This window comes from Takifugu rubripes, chromosome 8 (assembly GCF_901000725.2).
Source record: "Takifugu rubripes chromosome 8, fTakRub1.2, whole genome shotgun sequence".
NCBI classification, from domain to species: Eukaryota; Metazoa; Chordata; class Actinopteri; order Tetraodontiformes; family Tetraodontidae; genus Takifugu; species Takifugu rubripes.
In genome coordinates, this window is record NC_042292.1 from 9,485,760 (window position 1) to 9,502,732 (window position 16,973).

A 16,973-nucleotide genomic window follows, 5' to 3' on the forward strand; every position below is an offset into this window, starting at 1 on the left:
CGTGGAACCGTAATTCAGCCCGCGGCTCACCTACCCAGAGCCACCTAATGCATGCTGGGTATTCACATGTGAAACCTTCACCGGGAGGCAGCTTTCACTTTGCCTGCGCACAATATGTCATCCGGTGTGACACGGAGAGACCGAAGGGAAGCTGGAGCGCTGGCGTCCTCAACTGTGAAATGTCACTCTTTTATTTATGGAATTATCAGGTCGCTTTTAAAACCCTTTGTATTCTTGGGGGGGGGGGGGATTTATGTTTTCATGGGGCTCTTTGTGTTTTTCCCCTCTCCTGAAGGGATGCGTACACAGGGATGTCTGGTCCGAAGGCCTGAGGACCTCAGATGGACCAGCAAGGGGATGGAGAGAGTCAGGAACGAGTGGAAGAACAGGAGAGACGGAAAGAGGAGAGTGGTGGACGTGTTGGCGGTCACGCTCTGCTGTCACCTTCTTTTGGACCGGAATTCATCCTCCCCTGGTGAGTTTCTCCCATCTGCTCCTTCAGAGAGCGAACACCCCCCCATTCATGGAAGAAAATACGGAAAACTGTTTCCCTGTTCGTTTTTATTCACTTTGGTTGCTGCAGGAAAAATCGACAGCGACAGTAGTCGCTCCTCCAGTCATTCGGTTCGTCACCCCTTCAACGGTGGCTCTGAGGGGTCATGCAGGGGTCACGCAGGGGTCATGCAGGGGTCATGCAGGGGTCGGTCCTTTATTCTAAAGATGGATTCCTGCTGGTCCAGGTTCTTCTTCCTTTTCTAGATCAGCGCCTCTACTCTCAGTTTGAACATCTTGGGTTTTCCCAGGTTTCAGGTTTTCTGAAATTAGTGTCATCTGTGACACCAGTTAACCAGTTACCAGTTAACCAGTTACCAGTTAACCAGTTACCAGTCAGCCTCAGCTAAGCTTGTTTTTAAGTGGGCGGAGCTATTCTAACCAAACATTAGGGAGCCGATTAAGGAATAATTGGAGTCTTTTTGTCAGATATTGAAATGTTCCACCAATTCCCTCCACTGTTTACTCCTCTCCTCTCTTTCCTCCTTTTCTATTCTTCCTTCTCTGCCTCCTGTTTCTTAATGCTCCTCTCATCATATCCCCTTCCTCCTCTTCCCCTTCCTCTTCTTCCTCCTCTCCACCTTGCTCCTCTTGTCCTTCCTCCTCTTCCCCTTCCTCTTCTTCTCCTTCCTCCTCTTTATCCTTCCTTCTCTTTATCCTTCCTCCTCTTCTCCTTCCTCCTCTTTTCCTTTCCTCCTCTCTCCTTCCTCCTCTTCTCCTTCCTCCTCTTTATCCTTCATCCTCTTCTCCTTCCTCCTCTTCTCCTTCCTCCTCTTTTCCTTTCCTCCTCTCTCCTTCCTCCTCCTCCTTCCTCCTCTCCCTCTTCCTTCCCCTACTAGTCCTCTCTCACCTCCTCTTTCTCTCCTCTACCTGCTCTTTTTCTCCCTCCTTCTATCACTCTCCCTTGTCTTCCTCCAGCATGCCCCCCCCCCTCCTCCTCCTCCTCCTCCTCCTCCTCTATCAGCTGAAGACATCGTCCTGCAGGAGTGTCTTTGTCTGAACTTTTAAATCCTAATTTACAGACGAGGTTTAAACATCTCTGTGGACTTTGACTTAGAGCCTGTGTTTGATCTCCTCTTCCTCCTGGGACCTCCTCATCTTCCTCGTCTCTTCACCTTCCCTCCTCGTCTTATTATTCTATTGCTCCCCCTCCCTCTGTGTCTTCCTTCCCTTTTATTTCCTGTAAATCCTCTTCACCCTTTCTCCTTTTCCCACCTTCTGCTCTTCCATTTCTTCATTTTCTCTCTTCCTCCTCCCTACCTCATTCCTCCCCCCATCTTTTCTTCTGCTTTAACTTCCTCCATTTTCCCCTCTTCATATCGCTCCTCATTTTCTCCTCTACCCCCCCTTCTTTCACTTTTTCAGCGCAGTTTTCAGGGTTGATGCCACATTGTTACTGTCAGTTGTCGGCGTTGTCGTGGCAACTTCAGAGTGTACCCAAACACTCTCCTGCAGGCCTGGTGGTTGCATTTGTTTTGTTGTAAAAGTGGCACAGGCTCATGTTCTCGTCGCCTCTCCAGCATCAGAGGTGAAGATTTGAACCCACACGTTTGCAGCCGTCCACTAGATGGCGCTTTTTCTTACTTGCAACGTAAGAACAAAAAGAAAACCGAGCTGCAAAGATGTCATGGAACGGATCCTCTCTTTCATTCTGCACTGTACAGGCTCACTTTTGTGTGTGTGTGTGTGTGTGTGTGTGTGTGTGTGTGTGTGTGTCGGTGTGTGTGTGTGTGTCACGGGGAGTAAATCCACCTCTCCACCTATTGGACTGAATAAAGGAGCGTCTCGGTAACCATTACCCCCACAGCCATGCAGAACAAATTACATTTAATGGGGTTTCTTTGCCCCCGCACTCGTTTTCACCGTCGGCTTCAAAATTTCAATTTAGTGCTTAATGCTAAGGTTTCCTTCAACATATTATAGAGCAATATTATACCAATTACGGTGTCTGCGAACATTAAATTAAATGCATTAGCACAATAGCGGCGTGAGAGGCAGCCGTTTGAGACGCGCTGCGTTCAGAAGCGACACAGGCAAATGATCCAGGATATGAAAGAGCGGCGACACCCAAACGCGATTATGTCGTGTTGTCGTACAGTTTGATCAGTGCAGAATCATTGACTCCTCCTGCGAATCCCGCCTGTGTTTACACTTATGTGGGACGTCTCAGGCGACACATTGTCCCATTTGTATGGACCATTTTTCCACAGAAGGTTTGGAGGATAATAACACTTTAAGGCCACTTTAGCTACGACCTGTTTGTGGTATTTCAGGTACTTTGGGCCTTTAGTGGGGGCCGAGTCTGATCAGAAACTAAACTGAGAAAGTTTTTAGGCCATGTTTACACAACCACATGGTCACTATTAAGGGGGAAGGTCTGTCATCTCCATGGAAAAGGGAGGCCCTTTTTTTTTAGTGGAACCAGTGATGCGCAGCACATGACTGTTTCAGATTAAGGTTGCAAGCGCACCTAGGACCAGTTATAACAGCAGCTATGGCTAATTACAGGGCAACGTGCCTGCTGCGAACTGTGCGAGGCTTGTTAACGCTCCTCCTGTGTCAATACTCCAACCAGTGGAGCCACATCTTTGTGGGTCTGAGTCAGTCTCTAACGTCATGTTGAACATCGCCAACTACTGGCCTGGCTGGCTCACACATCTTTTTCAAACCATCTCTGTGCCAGCACAGACCAAAAACTCTTTTTACTTTCTGGTGGCAACACTGTCATGTAAACGTGACCTGAAATGTTAGCATAAGAACTGTAAAAGTCCATCGAAGTTTTATATCCAATAAAGTTGGGGTAAAAAAAAACAACAAAAAACTGTGGAAGATGTGGAAGAGAGACAGGTTGTTCAGTCTAAACTTGATGTTAGCAGCTAACAGTGGCAGCTAACACCCAAAAATTGGTAGACCTAAATCTTTTTCCCATTTTCCTTCACCTTTTCCCCTTACGGTTAATTAGCTGCCTCCATGAGAAGCTGGAGGTGAATCCAGGTGGCGTGTGACACGTCTGTGGAAACACAGTGAGGTGAGACACAGACAGTCGTTCTGCTGCTCCGTCCTTCCACATGTTGATGGACGAATAACTTCACCAGGGAGGCCAAAAACACAGAACTAAGAACCGACACAGATGGCTGGACAAGGCCCAACCACAGACAGGTCACATGACTCACGGTACAACTTCCTGCTCGCTCTATCACAGCAGTTGGTGTCACTACTCTCGTCGGCTGTGTGAATTCGAACAGATTGGCCAGTCGGCGAGGATCATTTGCTGAAAAACTCTGTTAATCTGGCACCGGCTGCCTCCACCACGCTCGTGTTCACGCTCCGCTCCTGAAAACCGTGTTGGGGGGGCAGAGGATTTCCAAAACATGTCAGCGCCAGCGACGCTCCGACGCAACGGAAAAGGAAAACACTTAACCATGTAATTAATGACCATCTTAAAAAATCTACAATACGGCAACAAGCACAGATTTACGTGTCTCCATCTGTTTATTCCTCCAGCGTCATTCTCATGCATCCCTCCGTCGCCGGGGGAACCTGGGGGGTCACAACTCACTTCCTGCTGGAAAAGTGCCTGAAAATGGTGAGAAAGTTCATTCCTATCTATAGAATCTATATATCTCATCTATATATAGTTATCTATAGAGTGTGTACGCCATTTTGTAGGGGTGTCCAAACAGTGCGTGTGGATTGCTGTACCATACAGTATGTATATAGTGCACTCAGTGTATCCCATAATCGCATTACAAAAAGAAGTGGACAACTAATGCTCCCCAACCAAGCAATAAATCCCATCATGCTTTGCGGTCGCACATGAGAAACTAATAATTAATTAATAATTATTAATGATAATGTAGAACACCAACAAACAAATGACCAGTGAATGTTTTATATGTATTAATTATTAGAAAAATTAAAATGACTGGACCGGCGCTGCCATTAATCTGTGTGTATTTATAGTGAAATGCTATGATGCAGTTTAAAGCGCCATGGTGCAGGAGTGCATCCCACTGTGAGGTCACTAAGTTCCCTTTGGAGTGTGTAGTGAACAGGACACAAGTGTGATTCCAGACATACGGATATATTAAAGCTAACCGAGCTCACTAGCTAAGCTAAATGTCTGTGTTTTCTGCCCGATGTTGGGACGGAAAATATCGTCACCGGCCAAAGTTTCACTTTTGGATTCAAACCGCACTCACTTCTCATGCGTGTGACTCCTCCCACCTGGGCTTAGCCCCGCCAATGAGATTAGGCTGCCGTCCAGCGCCCGGAGCTCAGGTACACCAGTACACACCGAAGCGCACCAAACAAGCAGCTTTATCCTGACCTCCAACCAATACGTGGTGAGGACTGGGGAGCACGGGGACCACCAGGTGCTGCCACCCCGCCTCCAGCCGCTCCCCGCCCACAATAACCTGCAGGGCTGAGACGCCACTCGCAGGCAGCCGAGCCAAAACACATTTCGAGTGTGCACTTCAAAGGGGATCTCGGATTATGTTCCGTGGGTCCTGAGGGGATCCTTTGAAGGGAAACTTAGCGCAGAGCCACTGGTGGCCGCTTGCTGTTTGTTTGTTTGTCTAAACCCATTTTACTCAGCGCTCGCGCCACCGCGCCGCCGCCGCCGCCTGCTGAGGGGCAGCGACTGTACAGGAGTTCCATTTCAAAAGTCCAGAATTCACAGCAGAATCTGAGGTTTTCCAGCAAGGCAACTTTTGGTTTTGAGGTTGACAGATGTTGTGTTGCTTGGAAAATATGAGAGAAAATGATTTTAGAACAAAAATGTGGTTTTTGATGCTCAAAACTACCGGTGATTTAGCTCAGACATATATGTATGTTTGCCATCCAGTAACCTCAAATCTTTGCTGAGTTACTGTTTTTAAAAAAAACAACAGTTTTTCGGGTTGTTTTTGTTCACCTGCAAGGTGTTGCCAAGGGTTTTGAAGATAGCAAAAACACTGAAATAACTGCGCCAGTGTTTGGTTCCTCTGCTGGAGGGGTGGGACAGACCATGTGACAGTGAGGACACGCCCCCTCCCTGACTGGGTTTACGTCCCCATTTTCTGGAAGGTTGATTATTTGAGGAGGGGACGTCCTTGATTGGTGCGTTCTGAGCACCGTACCTGCTGTCCGCTTTACATTCCGACCATCTGCACATGTCACCGTGCTAATGCCGAGGTGGCAGCTGATTAGCGGCTAACAAATTGCGCGGAGACGAGGGGACGCTCCCGAGCATCTGCAGGACACCTGCGCCCGCTGTTGCAACAGGGATGATGGAGGGATAACGGGAATGATGAGTGTGTTTGAGGAAGTGAGAGAACAGCGACTCCGACAGGGATGACGATGACTAAAGCGTCACCGGCGAAGAACGGCCCAACACGCCTGCCTAAAGATCGTGAGGAGCCGAGGTCATGTGACCTGTGGGGGACTGGCTAGACAAACGCTGCGTGCCCCCACCCATGAGGTCATCTCACCATCCAATCAGAGCATTGAACAAGGGTGGGCGGAGCTCCGAATCTGCTTTGAACAGGGTGTAAAGGCTCGACTGACCTGAGAGAGTGTGCACGGGTCCGGCCGCTGCGAGGGGCGCCCGGCGGGGGTCCGGCCTCCGCTCCAGATGAGGACTGACACCACGGTTCAGGGGTTAATTTGTGTAACGGGCCGATTTGCATACAAATGAAAAATGACGGAATTTTTCTGTTCTCTGCAACTTTCAATGTCATCCGCATCACGCCGTCCCTATCTGCCGCCCTCCCCCCCGCCGCACGCCGTTTGAAGAATATTCATTACTTGGTAGGCTGGGGCACCTTGTTTGCTATTAATCTCCACCGCAGGTCAATGACTTAATTTGCTCAACTTTATCAGCGGTGCCATTCACTCCGCCTTTCTTCCTCCATCCGTTTGCTGCCTTTGTAGCGCTTCTGAAGTGCATCTCTTCACAGCGGCTAGCTAAGCTTTTCAGAGCACAACAAAGGCACAGTAGTTCTCAGCACAAAAATATACCCCCCCCACCCCCACACACAGACCGCCACTTGAAACTGGAGTCACGTGATCACAGTTGAAGTCGTTTAGCTTCAGATTAAAGACAACCTGGATTATGGACAGAAGGATCCTGGATGAGGATTTGCTTGGTGACGTTTTCGTTTCTTGGACGTGGGAGTGGCCGTGTTGTGTCCTCACTGTAGAAACGTGGACGTCTGTCCCGCTTATCTCACAAATTCTGCTCGGCCAGAGGTAAACAGTTTAGTTATGTTGACTAGACCATCATCAGAAGAAGCTCTAAGTGGTAAATTAGGAATTTCTTCTCTTTTCACCTTTCAGAGTTTAATTGTTGAGTATATCGCCCCCTACTGGCTGGGGGCGGGGGGGTTGTCCCGTGACTCTCGTCCTATAAAGAAGTTTTGGGTGTTTGGATGAGGACGGTGGTGCAGTTGCTGAGCTTTAGTGTGCGTTTCAAATAATCAAGCTTTATTTAAACAGCTCCGGTAACGTCGCCATAAATAGACTTATGGGATTCCGCATTTTTTAAAATGGCCGTCATTTGTTTACGCTTAACCGTCCAAACAATCCAGAAACGCTCCATCAGGAGTTTGCGGGACACAAACGGTGTATGAAACAAATATGACGGGATTAAATTCATCCGTCTATGCTGTGAAAACGCATCCGTATGATTGTTTACCTCGGCTGGCCTGGCGGAGCACCGTTTGTTTACCATACGTGATTCCAGACAAATGAGCAACATATTCAGCCTGGACAGTAAATTCAGTGAGATTGACCTCCTGTAGGTGCTGAAGGGGCTTCCTCCTCTCCTCCTCCTCTCCTGCTCTTCCGGGGGGAAGTTGAAACAGGAAAAAGAGCGTGAAATATAAATAAGAGCGAGAAAAATGTCTTGTGAACTATTGTTTGGACCTTTATGCAAAAATCCTGCTTCGCGTTTCAAACTCTTGATCCTCCGCAGGCGAAGCGGAGCAGCACATTGATCCGGGCCTTTCATCAGGCCTCCTCCTCACCTTAGACGGCTTTGTGGGGGCTCCTGAAGGACCGCGGCGCCCTCGTCGGGCTAACGTTCGCAGATTAGGACGCCGATAACCTGCCTGACCCTGATAGGTAGGGAAGTAAAGCTGGAGCCATCTAATTAGCAACGATCAAAGCGATGACTTTATCCCCAAAACAAACCTGCACAACGGAATGTGGCGCGGTGAGGATGTGGGGGGGGCAGGGAAGAGGTGAAGGCTGATGATATGCACAGTCTCGCATTCGGCGTTCCGTCTTTTCCACGTTATTAGCGTGCAGACATGTAAGTGGAGAGTGAGCAGCCAGCGAGGAGCACCACTTATTCATGAGCACCAGTCTGGAAATTCCACATACCTGCACACATAAAAGGGAATACATGGCTCATTTTCACGGGATTAGAGGGAATGATCCCAGGAACACTCTGCGCTCCCTCGGTTAGAAACATCAAATGTGGAGGAAAGACCAAAGTTTCTTTTTAAAGCGACGTGAGAGAAGTTCACTCCGCTCCTGTCGACTCAGAGGCCTTGGTTCTCCTCCATGACCTGGAACGCATCGATCCTTCGGAGAAGATGAACTGGACCGGGTGTCAGGTGGTTTCACCAGCAGAACCCTTCAGCCAGGCCTGGTGGACGACCCCGGGACACGGTGGACGACCCCGGGACACAGTGGGGGACACGGTGGACGACCCCGGGACACGGTGGATGAAGATTTTTTTTTAAACCCCAACCTGACCTCCATCTGACCCCCACCCTCCTCCAAACTCTGATTTAACCAAATAATTTCGCCTGATTGCTGACGTCGGCGTCGTTCTTGTTACTCGCTCACTGCTGCTGAAGCCACGCCCCCTCTGACTTTGGCGGGCCCCGTTCCAGCGGCCGGTCCGGGCCGCGCGCTCCTTCGCCTGGTCACGTGACTTCCATCTTCATTAGCTTCCAGCAGCAGACGTGGGGGGAGCTGGTTCCAGTTCCTGTCGCAGTTTTCCTGCAGCTCTGATGCAAATGTCCAAATGTCCCTGACTGTGACAGCATTTGAAATTTGATCACATTTCCTCCGCCCGGCCTCTGCCCGCGGAACTTCCACGCGCTCCCAAAAGCGTCGCGGCGTTTGCCTAATGAATTCCTGATAAAAGCAAGTTTATTTTTGCATATTTGAAACTTTTCCTCTGACAGTAAATTCATGAATTCCAATGCCAGCGATGCACCACGTCCTAATCTTAATGGGGGAGGAACGTTTTGCATACATTTCCCAAAATATTGGACGCCCGTGGCCCTGGGAAAGTTCAGCCTTCTTAACAGGCGAGCTCGATGAACACGGAGCCGTTTTCACGCTCCGATTTCTGTCTGTGCCGCTGCGTTCCAGCGCCGCTCTACCTGGGACGCGTGCGAGACCTCTTTCCTCTGGCGGTAAACATATGCTGCCGACATATGTTCCATGCAGCGTATGCTAGGCTAAAGCGTTGTTAGCTTAGGGCTGGTGCAGCTCCTGCGTGTTTAAGGTTTCAAGTGTTTGACAGCCTCTCGAGAATTTCACTGAAACTCAAGTTTGGGTCAAATGGGGGATTTTGTGCCCTCAGAGGCAAAATAGCAGCTTGGGGAGTCATATGAGTGCAGAGTGTGTGTGTGTGTGTGTGTGTGTGTGTGTGTGTGTGTGTGTGTGTGTTGGGGTAGGATTATTACCCATTGCCTCCGTGCATTAAGCCTCTCATCATCAGTGCCAATGGCCTGACCCAAATATGGCTGAAAGACAACATGTGACCTGCTTAGCGTTTCACCCCCGGCTCTGCTCGCTCCGGGCTGCGGTGGTGGTGGTGGTCCGGTGTGTGGGGGAGGGTTGTTGCGGTGTGCAGCAAAGGTGGGGGGGGGGGGGTGTATTAGCAGGAGAGGGCGCAGATGCCGGCAGATGGCGAACATATTGTCCAGAATTGACCCGAGTGCAGAATAAAAACAGGGAAGTTCAGCCTTACTTCACCTCCCGTTAGCGCTTGTTAGGGTCCAGAAGTTAGCGGTTAACAAGCGGTTCTTTTTTAATGACACAGGACAGTTCAGGGGCTTTTTATATAATAATATTAAAGAATTTAGAAGTGACTCGCTTTGTCAACACCTTGACTTTAGCGCATTTGCTGCAAAAGCCTTTTTTGTCCCCAATAAAAGACTGTTTTTAAGGTCGCTAATGCTGTGCTGGCACAAGACGAAATTGAGGCCAGCTAACAAGCTAATACCAATGGAATCAATGCCGACTCGGTCGGGTCGGGATGTTTAAATGCGAGTTTGAAAACTTTTGCTCAAATGCAGAATCAAACATTCAGAAGGAACAATGAATCGTGGGTAAATAAAGAGAGCAGTAAAATCATAAAAAGTTCCTGAACTAATATTTTCTCTTGTCGTTGCAAGTGTGTGCTTATATGTTTTCTCTTGGTTCTTTTCAGGCGTAATTAGCTGCACGTCTTATCTTCCCTCCTCTAAAAAGCCTATTTTATTTCACTCTGAGGTCTTTTTTCCCCCGCGTAACGCTTTTATTGCAGCGGGAGCAACTCTAACCTTCCAATTTCCCCTCTGGGATCACTAAAGTATTTCTGATTCTATTTTCTTTGCCTCCGAGCATACGTATATTTGACACCGCGTTTATCAGCGAGTGCACACCACAGCTGCCCGTGAGTGAAACGCTTCTCAAACAGGTTAGAGCAGATTTTCATTGCCGTTTTAAGAAAACAAGGTTGCGGGGCTCGTTTACGGACAGGAAATGAGCCCGCTTATGGAAGCTTTCATCGCGCGCTAATGTTAGCGCTCGCTTCCGGAGTTCCTCGCTTATGAGGTGTAACAGTAAATCTGTAAACAGCCCTTCGCTCAACGACCGCAAATGCATCTTTCTGATATTTGGCCGCTTTTATGAAAACGGTTGAAGTGTCGGCGGCTTAAATGAAGCGCGTTCGCGTGTTTCGGCGCCGTCTCTGCAACCGAGTCGCGACTTTCACCCCCCCACAAAAACGCACACGTGGCCGCCGGCGGTGGAAAAGCTGTCCGTACTCATTTGTAGTCTCGGGCCCGAGGACAAATTAGATCAGGGTGACGGCGGCCGCCTCCCCCGCAGCTCGTGGTCCCAGGTAGCACCGGAGGGGGGAGGCCAGGCTGCAGATGCTGCCCTCCATCGGGCCCCACGTCCCCCAAATGTCCCCGACGCCAGGAGACCAGACATATTACCGCCGGAGTGACATTAAAACCACCAGAGGGGGGTGGAAGCCCCTGAACGCCCCGGACGGGTCACATGACTGCCAGAGTTATGAGCAGTTCAACTCTATTATGCAGTAGATGCACAGAAATGTATTGTTTATGGCGCCATAACGCAGATTTAGCCCTCGTTGATGTCTCGTCACCGGGATTTATTCACCGGTGCGCGATCGTTATGGACGGCGGGTCGACCTGCGACGGCGTGCAGATGTAAACGGGACTGATGTCCGTGGTTACCAGCAGCCGGGGCGGGTTGAAAGACGCCGCTCCCTCCGTTCCAACGGCCGGAATTCAATTCACGCTAATGAAAATGACCATTGACAAGCGGACACCAGAAAGTGGCCTCGCAAAACAAGAGCGTTCCCGCCATGACGGGATCGGTCCGGAAGATCTTCTCCCCGATAGCGGCTCATCAGATGCTTCCAGGACGGCGGCGCTCATTAATAAGAGGAGAGCGTCGGAGCACCTCAGGGATCCCTCCTCCTTCCTCGCTGCATTCGGACGGACTCGTCATTAAAGTCAGAAACAGGAGCGCCGCGTCGCGTCGTCAGATTTCAAAATGGGAATAAAATTCGGATTTCAAATTAGGGCCCATTAGCATCACTGAGATTCCAGTGACCTCTCCCGCTCCGTGTGTCCGGCTCTTGGAAGTTTACAGGCGTGAAGGGAAGAGGAGGGAAGGTCTCCGGCGCACTTCTTGTTTCATCTTTTGCTTCTTTGAATTCTGGGCAGCGATGAAGCCGCAGCACCAGTCGACCTCCAAGAGGTGAACCAGACTCCCGATTTGAGATCAAAGGCGGATTCTTCTTCAGGAAAGTGTGTTTTATCGCTGTTTGTGCAACCGAAAGCTGAGCTATCGCTTTTGTTGGCTCAGGATCTGCTGTCACGGAGCCGTGGAAAAACAGAAGGTTATTCTTCATTTGTAGTTTTGGAAGTCATTAAATTGTCCGTGTAGTTTTTTCTGTCTGGTCAGGATCTCGGCATTCCCGGAATAGACACAGGGAAGTTAATTTGTGTCCAGAGGAATCATTTTAATATCGCGTGATCCGGTTTAACCGATGCGGAAATTTGTGATCGTCTCATTTTTTCCCTCAACTTTTCAATCAAACATTCCCAACAACATAATTTAACACATTTTCCGGACTTGTTGTAACGGCAACAAATATTCCAGACGATGACGTTTGGGGAATTAAGAGATGAGAAAAAAAACCGGAAGGTTGGATGATGAAAGGAAGAAAGGACATAATGAAATGGACATTTATTCATCCCGATGTTTCGGCGGCTGTTTGTTTGTTGTTGGAATGAGAATGAACTCCGGAGAAAATGGGACAAGAGGGGAGAAAATAGAAGAAAGGGAAGTGGGGGGGCGGGGGGGCGAGAGGAGGGAGAGGGGTTCGGAGGTCAGACCAATAAACAAACAACGCATCGATTTCCTGCCGCTCTCTGCCATTCCCGGGAAACCCCCTTTGCCTCGCACCATCCGGCTGCACTCATCTCCACTTATGTTAAAGACACTCCTCAGACGGGGGGGGGGGCAGGCTGGTTGATCACGTCTCTCAGGGACGGGGCGTCCGAGGTAACCCTGCCAGGGATCATTTCATCCGATCCAGGCCTTGACACGGGGATACGTAAACTCCTAAAACGGACAGATTTCTACGTCAACACACGTCACATGACCTCCTCTCAAAAACAAGCTAATCACCCTGCTAATTCTGCGCTAGCGTAGCCTCAGTCAAACTGTATCACCACGTGGTTGATGTCGTCCTCAGAGGAGTCAGGTGGATCCTTCCTCCCTTTCCGGGAAGTCAGCTCACACCTCCGTTTATCCAGCTTTCTTCTTGGTTTTTCATCCTTTTCCGCCGCCACTAAAGCGCAGAGAAGCTTTTTTTTTCCCGCCGTGTTTTTAATCCCTTTGCACCCTAATTGGCCTCTCTTTACTGTGAAGTGGCTTCAATCTGCGCGCAGATAAAACAAGTGTCGGACGAGGGCGCAGGCGCCGTGGCGCCCGCTTCCCGAGCATGAAGGGACTCGGTTTGAACTAATATCCAAGCCTTTGCAATTAAAGGCTCCTGAGTCATTAAAGGAGCTTCCGTTTTCTTTTTTTCCCTCCCGGAAAACGCCGTCACCTATTCTGCGCTGAGATAAGGCGGCGCTAGCGGCGCTTGGATCTGCACCTTTTTTTCCCGTGTTTTTCCGCTGCAGCGTCCGGAAGGCCTTTTCTATGGACTGAGGCAGCAGCACCGGGAATGTCCCTTTCAGGAAGTTAACGAGCAGGACGGGGTCCTTTGTCCTGTTTGGCCCCACCCCTCAACGACGGGATTGCGCCCTTAGCAACGACTGCTATCGATGCGGCGTTTCGTTCGTCCGCGGCGTCCCTGCGAGAGCCGCTCGATACCTGCAGCCTCTGATTTCCCTGATTTGCTAAGGACACAGGTTTGGTGGGCGGAGACGTCAGACGGGAGACGTGGACGTGGACATCGATCTAGTCATCAGCAAACGTCGGTATTTCTCCCACTGATTCAAGGAATCAGGAAAGAAAAACTCGCTCTGGAAACAGTGACGGAAAAACGCTCGGCTGCCGAGCTGCCTGGTACCGTCCCGCATCAATGCTATGCTAACCCTGTGTGCTATGCTAACCCTGTGTGCTATGCTAACCCTCCCCAAGTAGAGACATGTCCACCCAGACCGCTGTGTGCCGTGTCTAGAGAGACGTCCAGATGGGCGTTAGCGCTGCTTTTCCAACGTTCCGATCACACCCCCAGGAATTCCCGACCCCCTCCCATAGTGCTTCGCTCTGTCTGTCCCTTGTTTTCCAGTTTCATTCTTCCACTTTTGGGGTTTACTTTGCTGTTTTTTTCGGGAACATTTTGGGAATACCCTCAGAAACGGCTGAGGCTCCTCTTTTCCAAAGCGGAAGTTTGGGTTTTGGCTGAGCGCGTGGAAGCAGCTGTTCGCCAGAGTAACCGCGGGGAGCGGCGAGCGCTCGTTAACAGCCTATTTGTTGCTTTCATGTTAATCGAGAGGCAAGTTGTGGAAGCGTCCGACGGCGGACCGGGGAAGCGCGTTTTTTCGCCGCGTCCTCACAGCGGATTCTGGCCGCGGCGCTGGAACGTTCGCGCTCCTTCCCGCGTTTGTTTGTCTGCCGCATCACACGTTTGCTTATTTATCCGTCTCTTTATTTTTTAATGAGTTGAAAATCCACCAGAGGACGCGGCGATGGAACTTGAAACCGCGTACAGTATCGGGTGGGGGCGGGGCTATTTACATTGAAGCCGGCCAGGATCTCGGAAGGCTCCTCAAATGTAGGTTAGAGCGGCAAAGTTAATATGCAAATGTCCTTATCTGCCGGGATTCACAAACAACCGTCATCCTGATTGATTTAATAAACTGCTTTTATCTTTCAAAGCGCTAATTAGGAGCGACGGGCCGCGCGTTGGATCGCAGCTTCTGTGGCACGTTCCAAAGCTTTCAGACAAAAAGAAACTTTGTGTCCCCGGACGTCGCCGAACTCGCAGCTTCGGCGCTCGTTTCCCGCCGCCGAGGACGTGGCGGTTCACGGCCGTCGTCGGTGAGACGCGAGCCCAGAGGAGGATCGCGGATTCTTCCTCAACTTTGTGCTTTAGAAGAATTCCAGGAAGGGAATGTGGCGTTCGGTGTCCCGGGAATCAGTGTCTCCCTTTGAACATCTGGCCGTCGACGCTCCTGCAACTTTACATCCCGAATAAACACGGATGAAAGTGGGAATTCTGTCACCTTCAGTGCCGGCCGGCCTGCCAGACAAGGCCTTTTTAGCAAGAGGACGCTGTCGATCTGCATTCCTGCGCTCAGAAAGGTGCCTGAACTCATCACGGCTTGATGTCAAGTCTGGCTGCAACAACAGGAAACATTTCCCAAGACGCTCTCGCAGACCAACGGGAGGTCAGAGGTCAGGCGCTCCGAAAGAATGACGCGCAGTCAAAGCTAACAGACCAGCGAGCTACGTGATCGCTTCCCACATTTCCATATTTCCGCAGGTACTGGCGGTGGATGACCTCATCGCTGCGTTAGCTGCCTCGTTAGCTGAGAGACGTTAACGCTAGCAGGCCCAAACCTCATGAATGTTGTGCGTAGGCGTGAACTTTAGCCTCCCTTAATTAAAAACAATCACAATGATAAAAACGCTCATCAATTACGACTTTGATCTGTGGCTTTGCGGCCTTCATGTTCCTATTTACGTCGTGATGTTTGAATATTCGGGCCTCATTAGGGGATCTGACTCATTTCACGCTGGACTTTCTGCCTTTGATGCGTCTCCACGGCGACGGCGTCAGCACGGACTCCCGCTGCGCCGCACGCAGGTTTCAAAGGTGTTTATCTCGCGGGTCAGGTGACGCAGGTGCGGCGCTTGGCTCCGGTCTCGTGTCTGTACGCCGTCTCCGTGCCAACTTACGGGCCACGAGAGCGGCGACATGCTGACGAGCCGCGTGCCAACGGCCGGGAAAAAACAGGAAAAACAGGGATTCCCCTCCAGTCACGGCAGCACGACAGGAAGTGCGGCCGCTGCCAAGGCCCCCGAACCAAAAGGAAGAGGAGTGGAAGCACAGATATGTCATTTATGTGCACGTCTCACGGTATCTCGCCGTTTTGATCTCATCCGGTCGGACACTTTGAGGGAATATTTTTCCAGCCGCCATCCCAAAGCAATCGGAATAATTTCGGCTGCATATTTTAACTCTCAACTCATCTTTGATGTCTTATTTGTGTGATTATGTCTCCCTGCTTCCAAAAGAGAGGGAGGGGGGGCTAGAACAACCAGCACGCACCGACCGTCAGCCACTCGTGGCGCTTTCTTCTCTCCTCGCCGTGCACGGGTGGGACTGTTTTTCATTTTGAAGAGGAGGCTTGGTGGCGATGGAGGGGGATCAAAGCCAACTCCCTCACGCTTCTCTTCAAGTAAACACAAAACGGACGAGGAGAAGAAACTTGAAAAATAAAGAACTGATCATAATGAACGAGCGCGCCGCTCAGGCCAACTTTTGGGAGGCGGGCGGAAACCTTAACCTGCGCAATTAATGGCGGGAAGCAGCGGAAGCGTGGCGACACCTCTAATTATGAGCTGCTCTCCGGCTCCTTCATTAGTCTCATATTTTGTGTTAGCCTGACATCCATCATAGCTTGTTGCTAACCTTTCATTTCTCTGCCGTTAGCACTTTTGGGGCTCTGCGATCCAGCCGCGTCATCCTGCAAATGCGGGAAGTGTAAATTAGCACGGAAAAGCCTAAAAACAAGAAACCAGAGCCGAGAATCCGGCGTTCAATCGGTGCTCTTATTAGCAAATGTCAAGAAACAACCTGCTGTTGCAAGTTTTACTTTGTTTCATGTGATACTTTAAACCAAACCAGGTGACCAGCGCTAAGCTAACGGTAAACGTTTTCGGAAATGCTTCCACCGTTCCTTCTCTGTTTTGTTGTAACAGATCAGACGGGTTATTCCACACGTCGTTACTTCCCAATCCGCTGCCGAGGAATAAAAGCTCACCGGTTACCGGCGGAGAACATTCCTGGGCAGGAAGGTTCCGGTGGATCGGAGAGACCGGAGAATTCAGGACGCCAAGTAAGCAGCAGGAGTTGACATAAACACGGTTAGCGTTGAAGCTAACTCCATTTTCTGAACCCCACCCACCCCCTCGGAACTTCATATTCCCAGGAAGTGAAATCACAGGAACACACACACACACACACACACACACTAGTCATGTAGCAACAAACTTTTGGATGATAATGATGCAATCCCCGCGTCAACCGGCCCCACAAGTGGAGCGCGGGGGGGAGCAGAGGTGTGTCCCTCCGTATGAAAATCCAATGCTAATGCGTTTCGCCGGCGCGCTACTTGAACTGTTTTCTCTTTGATAACCCAATTATTGTCTCAAGAGCTGTGTCAATTGCTCCAGCGATCTCTTCTTGAACAAATCACTCCCCTAACCTCGAGCACTTTCCATTTGATTCTGCCATTTTTGACAGTTCAAAGTAATCAGGCGAGGCCGCGGCTGAGGACCGGGATTGATTTTGTGTTCCCGCTTATCATGCTAATTCCCTGAAAATCAGCCTTTTTCATCCCCCCTCTCTGCCTGATTACCACTCCTGGAAAAAGGCCCCTGAACTGCGCCGTTGTCATACAGCTCCCACAATCCCTCTGTTCTCCTCG

The 16,973-nt window shown here is 50.2% G+C and overlaps 1 protein-coding gene and 1 long non-coding RNA gene across 2 annotated transcripts in view; one reads left to right on the plus strand and one right to left on the minus strand.

Annotated features, from left to right (window-relative positions):
• LOC105416796 (uncharacterized) overlaps positions 1–3,938 on the plus strand; it is a 14,632-nt gene extending 10,694 nt beyond the window's left edge. The window contains exons 4-6 of the long non-coding RNA XR_964720.2: positions 296–475; positions 3,515–3,711; positions 3,798–3,938. This is a non-coding gene — a long non-coding RNA (uncharacterized lncRNA). The remainder of the gene's footprint in view (positions 1–295; positions 476–3,514; positions 3,712–3,797) is intronic.
• LOC115250804 (uncharacterized) lies at positions 3,691–14,659 on the minus strand. The gene is made up of 6 exons (XM_029840969.1): positions 14,544–14,659; positions 7,729–7,920; positions 7,563–7,652; positions 7,232–7,372; positions 4,031–4,129; positions 3,691–3,885 (listed from the first exon to the last, which is right to left on the minus strand). The coding sequence occupies exons 1-6, from the start codon at positions 14,634–14,636 to the stop codon at positions 3,817–3,819; spliced, it is 684 nt and encodes a 227-aa protein (XP_029696829.1). The 5' UTR covers positions 14,637–14,659; the 3' UTR covers positions 3,691–3,816.
• Between the last annotated feature and the right edge of the window lie 2,314 nt (positions 14,660–16,973).